This window comes from Seriola aureovittata, chromosome 17, assembly GCF_021018895.1.
Source record: "Seriola aureovittata isolate HTS-2021-v1 ecotype China chromosome 17, ASM2101889v1, whole genome shotgun sequence".
In the NCBI taxonomy this organism is placed as follows: Eukaryota; Metazoa; Chordata; class Actinopteri; order Carangiformes; family Carangidae; genus Seriola; species Seriola aureovittata.
This window is the reverse complement of record NC_079380.1, coordinates 22,932,103-22,948,968: the sequence shown is the minus strand read 5'-3', so window position 1 is coordinate 22,948,968 and position 16,866 is coordinate 22,932,103. Positions and strand designations below refer to the sequence as shown.

The 16,866-nt window shown below is 41.8% G+C and overlaps 3 protein-coding genes and 1 non-coding gene across 7 annotated transcripts in view; all 4 read right to left on the bottom strand.

The window, feature by feature from the left end:
* Nucleotides 1-775: 775 nt before the first annotated feature.
* rbx1 (ring-box 1, E3 ubiquitin protein ligase) lies at nt 776-3,688 on the bottom strand. Its single transcript, XM_056402174.1, has 5 exons — nt 3,536-3,688; nt 2,639-2,717; nt 2,153-2,223; nt 1,110-1,195; nt 776-939 (listed from the first exon to the last, which is right to left on the bottom strand). The coding sequence occupies exons 1-5, from the start codon at nt 3,611-3,613 to the stop codon at nt 927-929; spliced, it is 327 nt and encodes a 108-aa protein (XP_056258149.1). The 5' UTR covers nt 3,614-3,688; the 3' UTR covers nt 776-926.
* A 129-nt stretch (nt 3,689-3,817) lies between these two features.
* trnaq-cug (transfer RNA glutamine (anticodon CUG)) lies at nt 3,818-3,889 on the bottom strand. The gene has a single exon. It is a non-coding gene; the product is annotated as a tRNA-Gln (tRNA).
* A 296-nt stretch (nt 3,890-4,185) lies between these two features.
* chadla (chondroadherin-like a) lies at nt 4,186-10,793 on the bottom strand. Its single transcript, XM_056400802.1, has 10 exons — nt 10,635-10,793; nt 10,300-10,494; nt 9,615-9,770; nt 9,345-9,490; nt 8,532-8,770; nt 8,165-8,430; nt 5,878-6,214; nt 5,439-5,791; nt 5,053-5,219; nt 4,186-4,805 (listed from the first exon to the last, which is right to left on the bottom strand). Exons 1-10 carry the CDS (start codon nt 10,791-10,793, stop codon nt 4,499-4,501), a joined length of 2,325 nt encoding a protein of 774 aa, XP_056256777.1. The 3' UTR covers nt 4,186-4,498.
* A 764-nt stretch (nt 10,794-11,557) lies between these two features.
* rangap1a (RAN GTPase activating protein 1a) overlaps nt 11,558-16,866 on the bottom strand; it is a 29,848-nt gene continuing 24,539 nt past the window's right edge. For 3 of the 4 annotated variants that reach the window (XM_056402130.1, XM_056402129.1, XM_056402131.1), the window contains exons 8-16: nt 16,120-16,233; nt 15,836-15,935; nt 15,568-15,652; nt 15,047-15,185; nt 14,656-14,772; nt 14,355-14,460; nt 13,660-13,748; nt 13,388-13,509; nt 11,558-12,321 (exon numbers count right to left, since the gene is read on the bottom strand). In XM_056402130.1, coding sequence (XP_056258105.1) covers nt 12,240-12,321; nt 13,388-13,509; nt 13,660-13,748; nt 14,355-14,460; nt 14,656-14,772; nt 15,047-15,185; nt 15,568-15,652; nt 15,836-15,935; nt 16,120-16,233 — 954 coding nt within the window. In that variant the 3' untranslated portion in view covers nt 11,558-12,239. Of the gene's footprint in view, nt 12,322-13,344; nt 13,510-13,659; nt 13,749-14,354; nt 14,461-14,655; nt 14,773-15,046; nt 15,186-15,567; nt 15,653-15,835; nt 15,936-16,119; nt 16,234-16,866 lie in introns of all 4 variants that reach the window. The other variant, XM_056402132.1, reaches the window with a different exon arrangement.

The window sequence follows — 16,866 nt, the reverse complement described above, 5'->3', positions numbered from 1 at the left end:
GACTCAGATAAAACATTTAAAATTTTAAAATCATCTTGGAAATTACAAATGGCCATTCTTTTTTCCAGTATTCAGTAATATGGCTGCTGCTGAATTATTTTCATTATTGTTTAAAAAGACCATTTCCCCCTAGTTAGTGAATTAATCTTTTGGCTGATTAAAATATCAAAATGTTTTTTTTTTTTTTTTTTAAATCCATCATATCATCAACAAGAATCTCAGAAATAAACCCACAAAATTTAGAAGCTACAACTGAGGAATTACTGAAATTTATACGAAAATGATGATTATTTAAAAAGGGCAAAGAACTGTTTCAGCTCAAATAAATTATAAAGGTCATTGTTGGTTGCAGTCCTCATCAGTTCTGTCATTTTACATTAACCACTAGTTTGACTCGTCTTCAGTGGATAATAAAGGTCCACTCTTTTAAACAGGAACTGAATATACACAAGTCTCTACAGGTGCTCCAGGATAAATCAGCACCAGAGGGACAGTGGGTCACCGGGCCACTTAATCCACCCGCCGCATCTGTCTTTCAGCCAGAGGATTACTGCACGGTGACACGGTCGGTCCTGCCTCTCGCTGAGCCCTGAATCGCTGCGTCAAAGCTGATCTGACACAACCAAGCTAAATGTTGAGCCATGTTCTCTTCAGCAGCTGAAAGTCAGCCGTCTCTTATGTCCGCACAGATTGTAAATTTAATTCCTGCTTCACAAACCAGCGCAGTGAACCACCAGAAAGCCCTGCTGCCCACACAAACAAACCGAGCTCTGTGTTCTGATAACATTTGTGTTTATTTCTGTACTTACAACAAACCAAAACAGAGATGTGGGTGTAAAACAACAACAACTAGGATTAGAGAGGGAATAGAGAGGAAGTAATGATGATGCTTGTAGAAGCCAAGAAAGGGATTGACAATAACACAGCTAGTGTCCATATCTGTGAAAATATGAGAGAGAGAGAGAGAAGTTCAAAAATATAGTCACAACTTTTCACTGTCAGAGGTGATGAATGGAATCGACAACAGTAAGATTCAACGCACTGTTACATAATCCGTATGTACGACACTTTGGAGAATTACACTTGAATCTACAGGCAATGATACTCACTTCTGAAACTCCCACTCCCTGTTGTCCAGAGGACACACCTGTCTGGTTTTCAGCCAACGAGAAATACAGTGGAAATGGAAGGCATGCTGGGAAAAGACACAAACCATCAGGGTATAAAATGATATGAATGTACTGTGCGCTGTATGGTTTATCATAACCAGAAATAAGTTTAATATAACTTAACTTTCTGCACAATAACCACCCCACCCATTAAAACTACAGTTTTAATGCTACGTCAGTTCATATGATGGTAATTCTTTGCATAAAAGGTGCCATGACTCTTTATTGTGTTCAGAAAGTGAAGCAAATTTTCTCACTGTATAAATCTGTTCTGCCTCCTCAATAATTTGCTTTGCGTTCTGTCTTAACACACATTTACACCTTATGATTTTTTAAAGATTTTCAAATGAATCTTATAGGAGCTTGATTTGATTATTAATGAGCTGGCTTCAAATTGATCAGAAGCTGTTGTCAGAGCATTTCCTTAAACTCAAACCCGCACTGTTATCTGATCATAAAGAGTTTTAAGTCATTTTCAGATTCAAATGACGCCTTACATTCGGGGGGTAATTAATCTAAATGGTGAAAATATGCAACTAAATTGTGTCTTTGACAGTTATCAGACCAATGTAAACACCAAACATGGCACTGAACTATGACATAACGGTGGAAATTTGTCATGAGAACAGTAAAATGTAATCAACTATCATCATAAACACAGACTGAATAATTGGAGTCAGTTTTAAACTGGTTTATAACCATAACATTTATAAACTTTCTGTGAAATTTGAATTTTATTCCATAAACTGAATATTTATGAGTAAGATATTACAGCTGGCAGGAGTTCAAGGTTAAACACAGCAATAACAACTCTATGCAATTAAATAAGGAAGAACCTCATAAGTGAAGTTATGGTTTTACTTCACATATAATATAATTAAATCCTAAAATATAATGTGCTTTAAAGCATTAACCAACGATGAGGAGAAGATTCTGATTTCTCATCTATAAACTCAATGTTAGAGGCGGGAATAGAAACTCACATTGCAGACACCCCAGGCTACAGTGCACTCCTCAGAAGTTGCAGAAGCTTGGTTGGCCTGGCACTCTATACCTGATGTTGTAGGGAGAAATGTGTCAACAGATACAATTTTCACAAAACCAGGTGACAAATTAAAGAAAAAAAAAACAACATGAAGTGTCTTAGTAAGATGTTGGGACACCGTGTGCTGCCAGAACAGTTTCAATGAGCCTCGGCATTGATTCTACAAGTCTCTGAACACCTTTCTTCCAAAAGATATTCCCTCATTTGGTGTTTTGATGATGATGGTAGAGAGTGCTGTCAAACACATTGGTCCAAAATGTCCCATAGATCCCATTCACATCATTTACATACTCTTCAAACCATTCAGTGACCCCTCGTGCCCTAATAACGGGAGCGTCGTCATCCTTTCTCCACTCACTCATTCAGGTTTCTTCTTTAATTTGTCACCTGTCTGAATGTGTCAATAGAGTGAAAGCAAACTCACAGAGATCCATGATGTGGTTTCGACAGATAGCACAGTTATCCACCACAATGTCCCAGGCCCACAGCGCCACAGCATTCCACTGGAACAAAAATAAATTATTTAACACTTTAGATTTAAAACATTTAAACATGCTCATGTCTTATTTGAGAAGCACTGTAAACAACATGGAGACAGTAAGGGACAATCAGTGCACAGGTTGTTAACTGATGTACAGCTTCAGTGATTAATGCCAATATCGAAATAATATAAAAAAGTTTTATTTGGGAGTTAATAAAAAATAAAAAATAAAACAAAGGTGAGATTTAACTTTTTAAAATGTTGAACTTGCAGATTTGGAAAACCAATCGTATCATCTCTTTATTTTACAACCTCTACGTTGAACATACATTTTATTATTAATTAATATATTATTGTTTTTATTAATAATATCTAGAGATGATCATACACGTTTTGTAGCTGACGTTACAGTTTTGAATCTTCGTAGGAGCTATCACTGTTCGGAATGCAGTTTAGCTAAGCTAACTTAGCTAGCAAGGGTATCCGAGCTTTGGTCTTAAACGACAACGTCAGTTAAGGTTAACCGTTAACGTTAAGATGGCTTCTCTCTTTTGTTAATTACACCGTGCTGAGGGTTGGTGGTCTCCATCACATCGGTGTGGGTTCTTGTGATTTAAGTTTTAGCTAGCCACCAAAAAGAGAAGTGCAAATTCATGCCCTGTCTGAGGGAGGCTAACTGCTAGCTATGTGAGCTACTAACCATAATGTATGTGAGTTTAGCGCTAGCATACTAATAGCAGGTAGCTAGTTAGTGGCAGTGAGCTGAGATAGAGGTGATTTGGCGCTGCTGATAGATTACACAAATTATTTACATATCGAAACAGAGTAATTCGACCATACCTTCTTTACTTCAAATCGCTTTTTGCTTGCTCCGCTGTTTGTGCCGCTCGGTGTATCTACATCCATAGCTGCTGCCATCTTGAATGGCGGAGTTTGGTGTGACGAACATGTTACCCGGAAGAAACACAGCAATTTCCGCCAGCGTATTATTTTATTAAACACAGCTCGTGTCCATCTATTTTATTTTATGCTTATTTTGGAGAGTATGTGGTTATTGTGACATTGCACAAAAGAACTGCGCCATTTATCAAGTCCATTAAAATGAAGTGAATAAAAAAAGTTAGGTTCCACCGAGATTTGAACTCGGATCGCTGGATTCAGAGTCCAGAGTGCTAACCATTACACCATGGAACCAATGGCTGTTCGGTAATATTTTATCATCATATACCTGATAGTTAATAGTGATTAAAAGATTTTATAGGGCATCTGGGTCAATCACATTTCAACTGAATGGTAGAAGAGACGTAAAACAATGCGCACAAGAATCTTTATGCAGGTGTTATGTCAGCACAGATTATATAGTTGTGACTGGCAGTGAATATATTTTATTTCACTGTAGCACTCAGTTGGACATAAAACACAAGAATTACCATAAATCACCATTACTGGTTTGACCGCTGTATACTAGCATGTATATTAGTGAATACACATTTATTTTTTTATACAACATTTATTGTAGTTTTTTGAGACAGTTGACAGTTTGAAATAAATGTTCAATGGGAGTATGTTGACCAGGTTGCTTCTTTCTTTTCTTTCCCCTTTGTTTTTGCTTTGTTGTGTTTATTAGACACAGATAGCAAAGAGTGCATGTAAATTCCACACATCTTTGCAATCTGAAAATAGCTGTAAATAAAAACAAAAAAGTGTCTTCACACTTAGCTACAATAACAAACTCATCAGCATGATCAGGCTAACTGCAAAAAAGCTGGAAACAGGTTAAGTTCAATTTGTTATATTCACTTATTACAGTGTCTTCTTGTTCTTTGCCACTTTTGGTACCACAGGTTTCCTCTGAGGCCGGTTCTTGGTTGGTTTGGGTTGTTTAGCTTTGGGCTTTGCAGGCCTCGCTTTGACTCCTGGGGCTTTCGAGAGGCTGGGTTTGGGTTTCTTCAGTTTTGGAGGTCTGAGGTCCACAACAGCTTCCTGACCTGGAGGAGAGCCACTTTGTGGGCACGACGTGAAGACCTGGACGTCAGTGACCTTTTGACCCCTGAGCTCCGGTGGGTGACCACAGGTGGCAATCACCTCCAAACTCACATTCTCCATCCACCTGAGGCACAGATACAAAGAGACAGAGGGAGACAGACCGTCAAACAATCCCTGTGAATGGTGTAAATTTGAATAGCAATTAATCTAGTTGCCTCCTTGGTCCCTGTAGCAACTCTCCCAGCAGCTGCAGTCCTCTGCAGTTTACAGAGATTAAATGTGTTGCCACTGTTGTAATTTTAGAAATACTTACTTACACTTAAACGCCAAATGATTTGCAAAAAGCTAATTCCAGTGGCATGTGCACTGACCTGCGTAGGGGCAGCAGAGCACAGTCACACAGCAGAGGGTTGTCCTGCAGGTCGACCACCTCCAGGCCTGTGAGTGGGCTCAGCTCAGGAAGTTCCTCCAGCTGGTTTCCTCTCACAGTCAGAGCCCTCAGCCCCGGGCCCAGCCCCGCCAGAGCGTCCCTCGACATCTGGACAATGGTGAAATTTTGGTCTCAGTGTAGGTTGTACAGGTTATGATTACATCAAATACTCTTCCCAGTAATAACAACATAATTTAAAAAAACAAACAAACAGAGAGAAGTTAAGAAAGTGTATTCAGAAATGGAGGCAGGAGTTGGCTGGTGGAACAATGCAAGAGAAAACATAAACAAAGGACACTTAGGAAGTGCTGCTGTGGTCTCTCATACCTTCTCCATGCCCATCGCATCCATGTAAAGCCTCTTCAGACATCGGGACACAGGCTGGAATGCGTTCGGTCCCACCCAGCGAATTGAGTTGTGAGATAGGTTGAGTTCCTCCAGATTATTGGCCTCGGACAGAGCGTGGGTCGGCACCTCTGTCAGCTGATTTGCATCCAGGTGAAGCGTACCTAGGAACGCTGAGTCCAGAGCACCCTTGGCAATAGCAGTAATGGTGTTATTGGTCAAATAAAGTTCCCTTAGTTTAGGGGTTACTGAGGACAGCAAACCAGCGGGCTCTAGTTTGGAGATGGCATTTCGTTCCAGGTGTAGCACAAACAGACTTGGTAAGACTCCCAAAGCTACCGGAGAGACACAGAGAGACAGAATATAAATTCCTGCAACTTTAATTCACTCACAGCCAGACTGGATTTGACCAACCACTGACCTGATCCAGGGAACTGTGCCAGCCGGTTCCCCTCCAGGTGAAGGTAGGTGAGCTCGGGGGCTCCTGCAAAGGCTCCAGGATCCAAGACTGTGAGGTCATTGTCAGAAAGATACAGATAAACCAAGTTTTTCATCCCCCGAAAGGCGCCTCCTTCGATTTCGTGGATTTTGCAGAGCTCCAGGTGAAGGGAGACGACCTGACCGCTGCCTGGGAAGCCGTTGGCAGGAAGGTAGTGGAAGTGGTTGCTGCGGAGGTCCAGCAGCTGCGTCTTGGTGGGGAAGCCTCGTGGGACTTTGGTGTGACCCTGACCCTCACATGTGGCATGCTGGGCTTCAATCTGGGGAGGGTCAAATCACAATGGAATATTATAACAACATATTATAGCAGCAAGTTGTTATGAACAAAACTGACATATTACCACATTTTCAGTTAATCTAGCGATCTTATTAGCATGTAATGTTAGCATTCATTTGAATTCTGATTTAATTTTTAGTTTAGTCTTTATGTAATCACGCAGTCTCACTCAGATTAAGACATATTTTCCAAGAGAGACACGAGAACTAAAAACAATTAGAAGGACACAATCAGCAAAACAGAAACACAATATAAGGAACTAAGAAACAGGGAACTAAGAAAAGCACTTTCAAGAATCAGAAAAGAAAACACATAAGAAAATATAACTTAAAATCTCCAAAGGAAATGAAAGACTCTAATTTGAAGAGAGTTTGTTGATTCATTCAACATGAGATATTTGATGTTTTCATTTTTGAATCAATTGTTGAATATAAATCTTAAGAGCCGGTCTAATTCCTAAGTATGTGTAAGGCTCAGTGACATTTTAATGGCAGGATGGTTAGTGACACTGGTGGAGGTGAAGAAAAAAGAGCTGGGGGCAGTAGAAGGAAGTAGACACTGATGTATAGATTAGGAACAATTATGTAATCTATGTATGATGTAAACAGCACCGGACCAAGGACACACCTCTACAGCAACATATTTCTGATGGTCCGACAGCGATGAATGTAAGTTCAACACTGTCTTTTTAGCTGTTTTTGGAAAATATCTCTTTAGCTGCTAAATGCTACTTGGTGACAGTTTTCTGTGGCTTCATCATTACGAGCGACTTCATTCACAAAGACTTAGTTCATATAAAAACATTGACTACAGCTGCTTTAGGTAAAAGCAGAAAATACCACACTGTAGGAATCCTCCATTACAAGTAAAAGTCCTGCATTGAAATATTTCTTTGTAAAATTGCATAAGTATTATCAGAAAGTATTCACTCATACTGAAACCTGCAGTGGGGGACGTTTGTCTCCCCCTTCTGGCCGTGAGGGTAATTACACAAACACTGAGTGACAGAATAGCCCCTTAAATACAGTATTATTTGACTATTATTGATGCATTAAAATGCAGAACTGATCTGAACTGTTTTACACTGTTGGGTTTTTTAATCAATTCAATTTATAAAATATCTTTTATAAGTTAATTATATGTTTTGTTGGAAAAATCTTGATCTAAAAAGTCACAATAAACCTTCAGATAAATGTAATGGAGGAAAAGTGCATATTTCCTAGTAGCATAAAATGGAAAAGAACATTAAAACATAGTTCAAAAGTACTTGAATAAATCTACTAAGTTACTTTCCACCGTGATGATAAATATGGCAACTAGTCTACAGATATGTTTTTACATCTATTATCAAGACAAGGTGTCTGAAACTTTTTTCTCCGTTCCTTTGGTATCTAACAATATTGACACTCCAGTTATTAGTAACTTAATCTAAAAATATGACTTTAAACTCAGTCTGTATTCCTACATACAAGTGCACCTACAGAGATGTACTGTATTACGCCGCTTTCTGATTCGCTCAGCTACAGTGCGCTCTGTATGGGTGCGTAGGAATACGGTTGTTCAGCGGCTGAAAAAATAGAGTACCAAAGGACAGTGCTGTTTTCACAGGAAGATACGACTCTGAAAATATTCTACATGAAGCTTCATTTAAACAGATGTTGGATTGTTTTGTTTTTAAAGGTGTTTAAAACACCTTTTCTCTGGTGGCCCCGCCCACAGCAACACGTCACTCTGCTGGTGTGACGGTGCTCCTGGTCTGATCTCCTACCTGGGAGCGAGCTGATCAGAATCTACTGCAGGTAATGAACCGACTGTATATGACTGACCTCACACAACCCCACGACACAACACCTGAACTGTCCCTTTAAACAACAGTTCCTTAACACAGCGCACAAAATCTGACCCAGAAAAAAGAAAGAGAGAAAACACTCACATCACAGTCACAGTTAACTGGACACTTGACTCTCTGCTTGGGCTTGGCTGTGGGGGGGGGACTTCCTGTGCTGTCATTGTCCTCCTCGAGCTCGTCCTTCAGCATCTCGCCCCTGCCGCGGCAGCGCAGATCCAGAGGAGCCACCGCCTGCAGCGGCTCCTCTGAGAGGTGAGGAGGTCCGACACAGGCTCCCAGCAGCTTCACACCCCCGGCGCTCGCCCACCCTCTCAGGGGCCGCATGTAGCAATTACAGTAGATGGGGTTGCCTTTAAGAAGATGCAAGATGATCAGGATGTATTAAAAATGACATACGGCGTGTCCATCGTCCTCAGTCTTTCATGTTCGGATGAAGTGAAAACCGTCGTACCTGTCAGATTGAGGCTGTCCAGCTCCTTGGGGCCTGAGAGGGGCTCCAGGTAACGAAGCTGATTGTGGCTGAGGTCCAAGTGGGAGAGGAGGGGGGCGCGGGACAAAGCGTGGTCTGACAGGTCCTGAAGGGACATGTGGTCCAGGTAGAGGCGTGTAAGCTTGGGCATGGAGACGGACTCCTCCCCGAGGTAGGTCATGGGGTTGTGGCTCATGTCCAGGCGCGTGACTTCACTGAGTCTTTAAAGGGAGAAGAGATTAAAGTAAAAACCTGAACCACACAAACTCAGACTGAAAACTGGAAACTTAGAACAAAACAAACTAAAATAATATAAGATTGTGTGTTTTCATATGAACAACTGGGCAAAGCGGGAAATTGAGCTGGTCGTTTTTTGCCCCATAGTGTTTTCATCCGGCCGTTAATGACAATATAATTTTCACTTATAAAAATGGTATCGTACTGATTATTAAAGTCAGTTTTCTTTACATACTCTGAAATCACATATTTGCCTAAGAGGGCTTTACTATCTGTACAACATGCAACGTCCTCCGGTTTGATGAGATAAAGATCCGCAAGAACAACTTGATAAAGACGGAGAAAACAGGGAGGGATCTCTCTTCTCAGACATGCAATAGGTGTTGTAAACAAAGAGTGGGTTCTCTTACTGGTCTCTTACTACTGTACTAATACAGTAGAGTCTTTGGCCCATAGCAAAACACTGTGGCTTTTGTTCCTATAGTGACGCTGCTAAAAGTCATGAGCTATTAAAGTCACGTGTATAATGCACATAATATTCCTTCAGAGTTTCCAGACCTGGTCATGGTCTGAGTGGGGAAGAACTGCAGCTCGTTGTGGTCCAGGCTGAGGCGGCTGAGGGTGAACAGGCCAGCGAACGCCTCAGGGGCCAAGTTGTTCAGGGAGTTGTGGCTTAGACGAAGCCACTTGATGTTGTGCAGGCCCTGGAGGAGGAGGTGAGACCACATATCGATCAACCACGAAGCCGTGCGCACATGCAGCAGTATTTGTATCGCTGTCTGTGTTTGTGATGATTGAAAAAGGTCTATAACCACCACGTGCGAGTACCTGGAACGCCATGTTGGGGATGTAGACCAGCTGGTTGTGGGTGAGGGCGAGCATGTTGAGGAAGCCGAGCTGCGTGAAGGCTCCAGGCTGGATCTCCTCCACACGGTTATGGTCCAGATGCAGCTCCTTCAGGGAGGAGAGGCCGTCAAAGGACTCCTGCATCAGTCAGGTCAGAGGTCAGAGGTGTGGAGACAGCGAGGGAATAAGAGGTTGATGGATGTTTCTATTAATATCAGAATCATACAGCAGCGAAATATGGTCCCATAGTTTCAAATTTTCATTTTCAGCATTTATCTACTATTTTACTCACATGTTTTTATGAACCTATAGACGTTGATGAACCTTTTTCAAGCACCAAAACAATTCATCCACATCAGTAAAGGTTTGTTTTCACAAGAGATTTGAAGAATTTCAAAAACCAGGTTTCAATTTTTCAGCATTTGGGCCGAATCATCTCTTTCTACGACAAAAAAACGGGCCTCGTTATAAAAAGAGCTGAGATTGTTCTGAGAATTGTGATATGAAACACTTGGTCATTATGTGACATGAAAGAATCCTCTAAAAGGTGCATTTAAGAAATAATGGAGAAATGGAGAAAATGCCCTTCGACCTCGGAGGGTGCAGTTTTCTGACCAAAATATCAACCGAGTCTTTTCAGTGTTGCGGTTTCGCCTTCTCCTCTCACCTGGTAAAGGATGTCAATGTTATTGTAGGCCAGGTTTAGGGAGACCACGCGGCCCAGGGTCCGGAAAGCGCCCTCCTTCACCTTGACGATGTTGCAGCGCTGCAGGTTGAGGTGGGTGAGGTAGGGCGTGAGCACAAACGCTCCCCTGGGCAGCACCTGCAGGTTGTTATTCCTCAGGTCCAGTTTCACTGTAATCTGTGAGCAGGCGGTTATTAAAGTGATCTACCAACTTCCTTTTGGATCAATAAAGAAACAGCTTTCATTCAAGTTTCCTTCCTCCAACAGCTGTGTGAAGTAAAAAAGGAGGCACTACGCTTCACATTTGATTTCCTCACCTCATCTACAGTCGGAGGAACCGCCGTCAGGTTCTTGCCGACGCAGGTGACCGTGAGTTTGGCGTCGTCACAGCTGCACACCCTCGGACATTTTCCCGCTTCAGCACGTGAACTTAGCGCCAAAATCAGCAGGAAAACCGGAGCAGAGAATAAAGACATCTGTGCCGGTAAAACATGTGTTAGATGTATGATACTGAAAAGCCAAAGTGAAAACCGCTCACAAGCTCGGTGCAACAACCCTTTAAAAAATAAAAGGGCACCTATCTCTTCAAATTACTACTTACTATTATTTACAACTTTTAAAATGTATTTTCTTGAATTTTTTCCCTTGCAACACAGAATATTGTTTTGTCTTTCTACAAAATCATTTAAAATATATACATCCATATGAAAACATAGTAATGCTGGTTGTCAAATACTGTATTTACTACTCAGTGTCTACAACCACAAATCATCAGGTTTTCAAGAAAGATAAAGTGAAAAACCAAAAAGCAGCTCACCCTCAGCAGGACGTCTCACTGTCGCAGCTTGGTCGGTAACATGAATTAAAGATGGATTAAATGTGAATCTGCAGGTTCAGGCTTCAGTTATCTGTTTCACTGCGAGTGTGTCCGGCTCTTACAGTCTGGGCTCCAGCAGACTAACAAACAAGGCTTTGGTAAATTCTTCTGCAGTGACCCCTGATCCCCGAGCCCCCTCACTGCAAATTAACACCTTGGCTTTACATTTTCTGTCCAGTTAGAGGATGATGGGGGGGCGGGGGGGCGGGAGGGTGTCAAGTAACTGTATTGCATTTATTTGCATTTGTTCTATGGGTCAGTTTACTTCACTGAATCCCAACAATAACCTCTTCAAAGCTTGTCTTTATTTTTGTAATTGAAAATTAAAATTGAATAAATGCAGTTAATAATATGCAAATCAGCTCAACACTCAAAACAGCTTTATTTTTTAAACACAAATGCAAAAACTTTGCACCTTGTGCCTCATTAAAGGCAGAAAATACATTTAAACCTATTCACTCCCTTTTGATTTATTATACTTTACAGCCTTATTTTGATCATATTTAGCACTCAACACTTATTTAATAAAACTGTTGTCTGACCATATTTTGGGGAATTTAATAAACATTTGATAAAAAAAAAAAAGAAAAGAAAAAGAATAGTAAAGGTAGATATGAAATAGAAAATGTACAACAGCTGATGTTCAGTCCTGGTGAGAACTTTAGTTTACGCTCAGAGTGTGATCTGTGCCTCAGTCACTGACCAGGAGACAGATCTTAGGTCATGTGGGGAGCGAGGCCTTTCTTATTCACCATGATACAAAGAGCTTGAAGACACAGGTGTCAGTGCTGTCCTGTGGTTCAATTAGTACTTCAATTAGTCCACGCCATAAGAGGATAGTCCACTTCAAAACACAAAGCATTCAAGTCCAGTCCAGAGTCCAGAAAGGGAGGTGGTGCTGAAGGTCTGTGGTGACACAGGGAAGTGCGCCTGAGTGGAGTGCTGCTCCTGTTCTGGTTTCCTAAGGTCCAGCAGTGATCAGTCAAAGTTCAGTGTGTGTGTGTGTGTGTGTGTGTGTGTGTGTGTGTGTGTGTGTCCACAGTCTTCAGCTCTCAGATTGGACTCTCTGCAGTGTGGATTGGAGGCCTCTTTTGGCATTGCCACATGACTCCATGGCCTTGTTGTTTCTGTGGATAATAAACACACTTAGAGTTTAGAGGGTCTTCTGGTATTTTCCTCTCTGTCAATGAATCCCACTAAACGCCAAAACCAACAACGAGCTGATGCATGTATGTACCAACAAGTATTGTCTGTGTAGCCACAGGTTTTTTGACAGTCGATCAGTTTTGAATATTGCAGGGAGTAACGGAAGGAGGAGGAACAGCCACAGTGAGATGAAGAGCTGCGATGAAGACCTCCACTCTGCAGGAAGGTGAACTACCTCATTTCACTGGCCTCAGAAAAACCCCAGTTACTGACCAACTTCTCTATTGAAACAACGCAAGTTTGTTTGGCTGCACCGTAAACATTTCCTCATCTGTTGTTTTTGTGGCAAAGTAGCTGCTGAGTGTTTGCTGCCCCCAGATCTCTGGGACATGTGGTATTAAACCACAAACACTGTTCCCACGGTTACAACGGGTGTTGCTAAATCAACCAGGACTGAAAGCTTAAATATTATGGCTGTGTCCGAAATCACTCACTACCGTGAACTTCCATTTTGCAGTGCTGTCATAATGTATAGTGAGAATTGTTATACCCTATATAGTGGACTCATAGTATCCCACAATGCATTGTGAAAAGTAGTGCGCAACCTATGGTCACTAACCAAGCAATATATACCATCATGCATTGTGCTCGAGCTGAAAGACAGAAGAAAACGACGTGTCCGAAAGTGTTTTATTTTACCGATGAGCTCCCTATATAAACCTCTACACAGAACTCCCTGGATACTGAGCAGCGAGCAGTGAATGAGTGAGTGATTTCAGACACAACTTATAACTTCAAGAGGAAATTAGCCTTTAAACTTCAATATTTGTCCATTTGAAGCGCTGAATCATCAAAACATTCAAATAACAAGAAGTTAATAAACTCATTCCACCACAAACATAAGCAATCACCAGAGTGTGTCCCCCAGCGTCACTAAGGGCCCTGAGTGCAAAAACATTGTGCTTAAATCCTGAAGATGGGATGGTAATACTGGTATTTTGTACCTGCACGCCGCCTGGTGATTGGCTCATTCTGTCACGTCCTTACCGGGACATGAAGGCCTCCAGCACAGCCACGCTCTCTTTGGGGAAGTAGTCCTGTCGAACGACGTGCTCCAACGCGTGGAGGTGGCCGGGAACGACGAGCACAGGCTTCACCTTGTCCTCGCTCTGGGCAGCCGGGAGGACGGGACACAAGGATGGACGGTGGACAGGAGGACGAAGGAGGCGCAGATGGGAGAGACGGTAGTGTTAAGAAGCAACGAAAAATGAAAAGAGTGATGACGAAAAGTGAGAGATTCAGGTGCAAATTAAACATACCTTGATAAGTCCAAGCAGCACTAACAAGGATGATACAAAGCTGTAGCCTTGGAAGGAAGGAGTGGTGAAAGCTTTCTTCAGAAGAGCATCTGTGAGGGGTGAAAAAAAGATCTTAATAAATATAATAAAGGAAATGCATGAACTCTTAATGGCTACACTGAGGCATTCAAAAATAAAAATCCACCAACCACCTTTTAAAATATACTGTGTAAAACAATGGGACCTGCATTTCTCAGCATGTGTTTATGGCAGAGAGGTCAAGCTTTAATAATAGACCATAATGCAGTTCTTCAGCCACTAAAAATGTTTCCCTTTTGGTCAAGTGGAGAGTGAAAGGAAACAGGGAGAAAGAGGAAAACTGTCTATGGACAGTTAAAGGAATAGTTCGACATTTTAGGAAGTTTTTTCGACAGGCTAGCTGCTTCCCCGTTTCCAGTCTTTGTGCTAAGCTAAGCTAACCAGTTGCTGGCTCATGCTACAGATTATCTTTAAAAACCGGAGAGTCTCAATATTCTTAAGAAAGTAAGTACATTTTTCTAACACGTACTTCAATCATTTCTGGGGGTTTTTCAAACTCATTCTGAGAAATCGTCTGATGAAACAGGTTGAAAAACATCACACAGTAATTAAAGGACACGGAAAGGCACAAATGAAGATGCAAGCACTTTACAGTGAGTACGGTCAAAGTGTCTCACCGATACTGTCCAACACTGCGTTCTTAATATCATTATTCTCCTCCTTGTACACTGATGCAATCTTGAGGAAGGCTTCAGCTGTTTTTGAAGCATCTGTTACATCCACCTGGACACAGAGAAACCAGTTTGTTTAAATCACATATTCACACAGGAAACATTTTACTGTAACATCTGAGCTAAATGTCCTCAACTGTAACCCGAGATGTTTCGTTTAGCTTTTCGGGGCCTCTCGTAAACAGCTTGATGTGGGTGAGAAGTTAAGCTGGTGTGGTTGTATTTGTGGAATCATCCCTGTGTTTACCTGCTGCTCGATCAGCAGAGCTCTCTTTGCCCCCAGCTTGAGCAGTTTGTCAGGGGACGGAAAGCTGAGGAAGGAGGAGACATCTGGTGGCCGCGGTGCTGATGCCGGGGTGGACAACTAAAAGGGGAAGAGCAGCAAAAACAAAGTCAACTAAACCACAACTATTGGATTCTAACTGGTGTTGTGCAATAAGATGTGGACATGTCAGCACTAATGATATAGTGACATATGCTTGTGTTTAAGAATTTATTCATTATGGTTAACAGCCATTCATTGCAGCTAACAGCAATAAAACAGAATGTAATAGGTGGAATTTGAATCTCATGTATGTCAAAGTAATTTTCTTTTGTCTATTATGACTGGTCAAGTTATAATGACACATTTATCTGACCTTGTTGCCATTGCTTTCCACTTCCTCCTCTTCTTCCTCTTCCTCCTCTATTTCCTCCTCATCCACATCCTCGTCGTCATCCTCCTCTTCATCTTCGTCCTCGTCCTCGTCGTCATCCTCTGGTTCACCCTCGTCATCACTGAAAAACACAGTTAGTGAGGATTTTGTTCTGGGATGAGATGCATGTTTTGATTATCACATTTGATGAAGTCACTGTAGGGAAGATGGCGTCTGGAGCGGACGAGATGCTGCAGACACTGACCACACTGATTTTAAAACAGCGTTTTTAAAATGAAAACCGTCTCTGTCCAGATGAGCGTTTTAGCTTGCGTGTGAACAGTGTAAACAGGACGCAGATTGTCTACTCCATTAGATTTGTTAACGTCTGTGTCATAGACTAGCTAACTCTCCTGCTTCTCACCCAGAGCAAGAAGCAAACCCACAACGAGACAGAGAAGTGAAGAGAAAGGATAGACTTCATTAAATACATCACAGGAGCTAAAAAAGTACAACATGATTACCTGAGTGATCCTAGAAGCTCGGCCATGTTCATGCCTTCCATGGCGTCTTTCAGAGCTTTGCAGCCATCATCTCCTAGAGAGTTACCTGGAAACAAAAGAGATCATTTTAAACAGTGAAGTCAGGAGGGCAAATATCTATAAATAACGTCTCCACGTCTCTGTATTTTTACTGAAAAAGAAATATTCTAAATCTTTCTATAAACAGATGATTTGATGATAGATGTATTAGATGTGTAAAGAGCAAAGTGAGCTCTTTGCAGGTTTGTACCATTCAGGTCCAGTTTTTCCAGCTGGTCTTTGTCCTTTACTGCTTGTGCCACAGCCAGAGCAGCGTCCTCTGTGATCTCGCCGAATGACAGATTGAGTTCCTGTTAAACAACAAAATATTCACTCTGAAAGGAAGAAAAACTAAGAACAGGATACGGAAATAAAGCTCTTTCAGAATAAATTAAGTATAGTAATTATCAAAGCCTACAGGTTCAAACTAGGGGTGACAGGCGGTGACAGCTCAGGTCTGATCAGGTCCAGTAGTGAAGTAGGGGACTTGCTCACCTTGAGGATTGGGAGTCCCTCTGATACAGTTTCCGCTATAGCTTTGGCTCCTGCTGGCCGCACCAGACAGTCTCCGAAGTTTATCACCTGGATGCTGCGGAGGTGTTTCAGAGCCTGTGAAGGACACAGACATTATTTGCTGCAGCTTCACCGATACCAAACTCTAAAATGATGATTTTTAAAAGAAGGCTAAAATCTCATCTCTTGATCTCATGCCAGAACATTTTAATGCCATATTTGTCACTCTTTGCGCTCCACTCATATCTATTTACATAATCAATGGCTCAAATAACTACACACAATATGAGAGGGGTCACAGCAGTGTATTAGGTCGCTTCCTGATTCACTCAGCTGACCTGCAGCTGTGGTGTTATACAGTTTGTTGTTGTGCGCTTATGCGCAGGAGTACGGTAGTTCAACGGTTGAGAAAAATGTAGTGCCAAAGGAAAGTGCTGTTTTCACAGGAAGATAAACCTCTAAAAATATTCTTCATGAAGCTTCATTTAAACGAATACTGGACTGGTGAGGTGGGTGTTTTCAAAAGTGTCTAAAACAGGTTTTCTCTGGTGGCCCCGCCCACAGCAACACATCACTCTGCTGGTCTGACAGTGCTCCTCGTCTGATGTACCGACTTTATATGACTAACCTCACACAACCCCCACGTCAACAACACCTGAACCGTCCCTTTAAAGTGATGGCTTTATGTTATTCAGACATAAGAAATCACTTCAGTCATCTATAACAGGA

Coding starts and splice junctions, on each gene's coding strand:
- rbx1 (XM_056402174.1), bottom strand. CDS start 3,613: ATGGCAGCAGCTATGGATGTAGATACACCGAGCGGCACAAACAGCGGA. Junction 2,718..3,535: donor AGCGATTTGAAGTAAAGAAG/GTATGGTCGAAT, acceptor TTTTTGTTCCAG/TGGAATGCTGTGGCGCTGTG. Junction 2,224..2,638: donor AAACCACATCATGGATCTCT/GTGAGTTTGCTT, acceptor CTACAACATCAG/GTATAGAGTGCCAGGCCAAC.
- chadla (XM_056400802.1), bottom strand. CDS start 10,793: ATGTCTTTATTCTCTGCTCCGGTTTTCCTGCTGATTTTGGCGCTAAGT. Junction 6,215..8,164: donor CAGTTAACTGTGACTGTGAT/GTGAGTGTTTTC, acceptor GACCCTCCCCAG/ATTGAAGCCCAGCATGCCAC. Junction 5,792..5,877: donor GGCACAGTTCCCTGGATCAG/GTCAGTGGTTGG, acceptor TCTCTCCGGTAG/CTTTGGGAGTCTTACCAAGT.